Source organism: Hippocampus comes, unplaced genomic scaffold (assembly GCF_001891065.2).
Source record: "Hippocampus comes isolate QL1 unplaced genomic scaffold, H_comes_QL1_v1.1 scaffold39, whole genome shotgun sequence".
In the NCBI taxonomy this organism is placed as follows: Eukaryota; Metazoa; Chordata; class Actinopteri; order Syngnathiformes; family Syngnathidae; genus Hippocampus; species Hippocampus comes.
The window spans coordinates 3,054,519-3,058,822 of NW_017842054.1; the positions used below are offsets into that span (position 1 = coordinate 3,054,519).

Here is a 4,304-nt window from a genome sequence, read left to right on the forward strand (position 1 = left end):
CAAGTTGGTGAGGCCTTGTAAACATGTTTGTGTTTTGACGAGCGACGTCAAAAAACATCTGCGCATCCGACAAAACGCGGTGCGGCTTCGCTTACCTTTTGCCTTTGAGGTGACAAGGAGGAGCGTCATACGCATGGGGGGCGTGGGTGTTTCCGCGCGATGCTTCAGACAACCTCGTCCACCGGCTGGATTCGAGCTGTCGCTTGAAAGTGGCTCTGGATCTTCACAATGCCGAGCTGCTGTTCACGGCAGATAGGGACCGAAGCCTGTCATGAAAATCAAAAGTCAAAAAAAGTGATTGACACCCCCTCCTAAAGGGTCTGTGACCGCCTATAAATGCCACAACATAGCGGCCAAGGACTACTTTGGTCTGAATGACGCTTCTCAACCCACATTGTTTCCTCGGCATCAAAGCGGACAGTTTTTCAAAATGGCGAATAGGCGATTTAGGACTCTGCAATCACGCAGCGCTCGCATCGCCGTAAAATAACTGCAAGGATTTTATTTACTGTGACAGAGAGACGGAAAACGGAGGTGCGGCGAACCAGAAATTGGATGATCATAACGACGGCGCGCCCGTCTGGCCCAGCCGGTCAGCTTCATCCCTGCGGGCAGAATCGAAGTTATTTAACAGCAGATTGGCCACACGAGCCAATTATACGGCCTGTTCATGCGAGTCATGTATGGCGGGATAACCTCATTACGGCGTCCGTGCGCCAGGGCTGATGAGATAGGCGGGGGAACCCCCCGGCCCCCCCAAAACAACACAATGAGCATGGAGACTTGGGGTTTCACCAGCGAGCTGGATGTGAAGCTTTCGCCGTAGTGGAATGTACTGGCCAAAATGCGTGCTCGTTAGTTCCGCCCCTTTTCTTCTTAAATTTATTCCCGTTTCGTTTGTTTTTCAGGCAATTTCAAACCCTACTCGGAAACCCGAACCCTAGTTGAAAACCCTAATTCCAAACCCAATTTTAAAATACAAATCCGAAACCATGACCCTAGTTAAAAAGCCAATTTTAAAACCTGAACCCTACTTTGAGACCTATTCCCTCATTTAAAACCCTAACCCGAATTTGAAACATTATTTTGAAACCCTAACTCTAGTCTAAAAACCAATTTTAAAACCCCAACCCTAATTTGAAACCCTAACCCTAGTTTAAAACCCTTCTTTAATACCGTACCTTTGAAACCCTTATCCTAATACTCTAACACTAATTTAAAGCCTTCTTTTGAAACCCTACCAATTGTTTGAAATGTTAATGTGAAACCCTAACCGGAGCTGAACCCTCATTTGAAACCCTAAACCTAATTTTAGAGGCTACTTTGAAACACTAACCCAATTTTAAACCACAAAACTGAAACCTTAACCCAAATTTAAAACCCTACCTTGAAACCCTAACACTAATTTAAAGCCCTACTTCGAAACCCTACCCCGAGTTTTAAACCCTAGCGAAAGAGTGAAATCCTAATGTGAAACCCTAACTGGAGTTTAAATACTAACCCTAGTTTAAGATTTTTAAGATTCTTTCGGGGGGGGGGGGTCGGTGTTCAAAACCAAAACGTTCCATCATGAAATGGTTCATCTTTTCCTCACAATGCCCTGAGCATCTGACACATCCTGGCATCACTGTCCCTCTTCATCCAACCTGATTTTTTAGCTCGAGGAGATGATGAAGAGGAGGACCCATTTTGAAGGCATCGAGTTGGCCGTGATGAAGGATTCCGCCAGAATTCTTCCAGGAGTGTGTGACGGCGTGGCCAAGGAGGCGGGCAAGGCCCGCTGGGCTCCAGGGGCGCTTACTTCCAACTTCCAAAATAGCTTTTGGCACAATAGTCCTGGAACTTCTCTGACATAGCCGCGAGTGTTAAACTCCCAAAAGTCTCGCCGCCAGTGAGCAGCGTCTCCGACGACACAGTAACAATACAGAGACAGGTCGGAAAGTTTCACAAATCTTTTTTTGTTTGTTTTTTTGTAGATACCATTTTATTCTTTTCATAGTAAAAACAAATCAGTCATTGAAATGTCTTTCTTTTTTTCCCAGTGTGAAATGTCTTTGTTGATCATGATTTCTCACAGTACATTCAAGTTATCTGAAAAGAAAACAGAAATGGAACTTGGCACTTAGAAAACAACCACAAAGAATTGTCACCTTTATTTGTTGAGAACAAAAATTTACAAAGCCATTCAAACAGTCCTGGTTTCCAAATACTTTTCCGTTTGTTTGTTTTTTTTTTTTTTGTTTGCGTTTTATTTTAATTTTATTTTTTAAACTCAACTCTGGGGAATATTCAAAATACACTTTGTAATGTCGCTCTGCTCTCTCTATAGTTACAAATATGTACATTAGAGTCTCTTCTGTCTTTTTGTCACTCCGCCTCCCCACTGGTCATAAAAACGTTTTTTTTTTTTTTTTTTTTCCAGGTTCTATTTATATCTCCCTCCGAGACGTTGGCAATGTTCATGCCCGTGACCTCGAGCGCTCAGATGGAGGTCCCGTGGCTGGCCTCCCCCTCCGGGATGGCCCCCCCCGGCACGGGCTGGTAGGACATGGGCATGGGCGTCTTGACGGGGCTCTGGCGGAAGAGCCCGCCGTTGGGCGCTCGGTGTTTGCAGCGGATGGACGGCATGGTGGCGCTGCTGAGGGGCAGGGGCAGTGGCAGGGTCCGGCCGCCCACCGCGCCCAGCGTCCGGCCCGCCCCGTGCCCCTCGCGGAGGAAGGTGCTGACCGAGAGCGGCGGCGGCGGTCCCCGGTGGGCGGGGTACTCCCTGGCCGACAGGACCTCCAGGGACTGGCTGGGCTGCATGCTGCCGATGTCTAAGGCGGAGATCTCGATGGACTGGCCCGGCAGCTGCTTGTGGGCCAGGTCTTCGTCCAGGAGGCTGTTTAAACGCTGGTGGACCTGCTCCAGGTTCACCTCTTTGTCCTACGGGTACCCGTCCGTCCGTGTGTGCGAGTGGGGGGGGGGGGGGGGGGGGGCGTCCAAAAAAAAAAGGTGAGGAAAAATAAAAAGTAGAGAGAGAGGGGAAAAAAAACACAACAAAAAATAGTCACACAGGTTGCTCTGTCCTCCAACATCAACGGGAATGCAATGTCGTCTACTCACTGAGGCTGGATTTACATGATGCAAGCAAGGTCCTGGACGAAACATCCAACACAACCCATGTTCCAATATTTGGGATTCATTTCTTCCAAAAGACTTTGGTTTGTTCGCGTTTCCCTTTGGCTACACTGCTTCCAGTACGGAAATGTGGATGGCAGATTGCTGCCGCTTAATGTCCTTCAAATCTGTCGTGCTGGCCCGTCCAACCAAAACCAAATTAGCCGCGAAACACTTGAACCAATCTCATTTCAATGGGAAACTGGCTCCACGTACCGGATATTTTACCGCATCGATTTGATTGAACCGCAAAAACATGGGGCGGTTGTCAAGGAAGAAACGGGTTGTCACAACTAGTCGATGGAATTTTGAAACCGGCGACCACACGTGAAAACGAGTCGCTCGGCAGCCGGTGAAGTCATGCCGAGGTTCCCTTTGGGATTCGTTCTTTTCTTCTTGTCCGAGATCTGTTTTGTTGCTTCTTGGTGGACTAAATTGCAAAATAGGAGCTAAGTCCGAATCGGCCAATTTGAGCCGAGGTGTAAATCCAGCCTGAGAGAAAGAGAGAGTCTGGTACGAGCGTGTGATGTCGGAACACACCTGAGCCGACTTCAAATTTCACAGACACAGAAGAACTTGCACGCAAGGAGCGCCGGCTGACAAGACGGCCTCCAACATGCACTTGTTATGACAGCGGTTCTTAAACTGGGGGTCGGGGACCCCCGGAGGCCGGCGAGTGGTAGCTTGGGGGTCCGCAAAACCAATTGCAGCCAATTGTTGCATCGCTTACAGGTCGGCCATAACATCATTATTCAAAAATATGACATCATTGCAGAAATAGTCTCCCACCCCACCACCCACCACCACCCACCCTTTTTTTAAGAGTAAGCGGTGTATTACTTAGCTGGAAAAGTAAAGCCATCTTTTTCCAAGGATATCGTCCTAATTTTTGAGAGACAAAAGGTGTTGCATTTTTAAAATTCACTTGTTATACGGTTGGTTCACCTTGTGAAAGTTGGACACTAATATTCTAATATGATGATGTGATCTTGAACTAATGACATCTTTATACTTTGATAGTAAATCCGACTTGGACCACTTTAGTTTGGAGGTTGACATTCCAACGTTTTGTTATGAGGATCATTTGGAATTTGTACTTCAGGTCAATGGCATTGATGACCTCACGGTTGTGTTCCGACTTTGTG

The 4,304-nt window shown here is 47.3% G+C and overlaps 1 protein-coding gene across 3 annotated transcripts in view; it reads right to left on the minus strand.

The window, feature by feature from the left end:
- Window positions 1-2,035: 2,035 nt before the first annotated feature.
- grid1a (glutamate receptor, ionotropic, delta 1a) overlaps window positions 2,036-4,304 on the minus strand; it is a 234,785-nt gene continuing 232,516 nt past the window's right edge. For 2 of the 3 annotated variants that reach the window (XM_019860267.1, XM_019860265.1), the window contains exon 16: window positions 2,036-2,925. In XM_019860267.1, the coding sequence (XP_019715826.1) occupies window positions 2,482-2,925 (444 nt within the window). In that variant the 3' untranslated portion in view covers window positions 2,036-2,481. The remainder of the gene's footprint in view (window positions 2,926-4,304) is intronic. The other variant, XM_019860266.1, reaches the window with a different exon arrangement.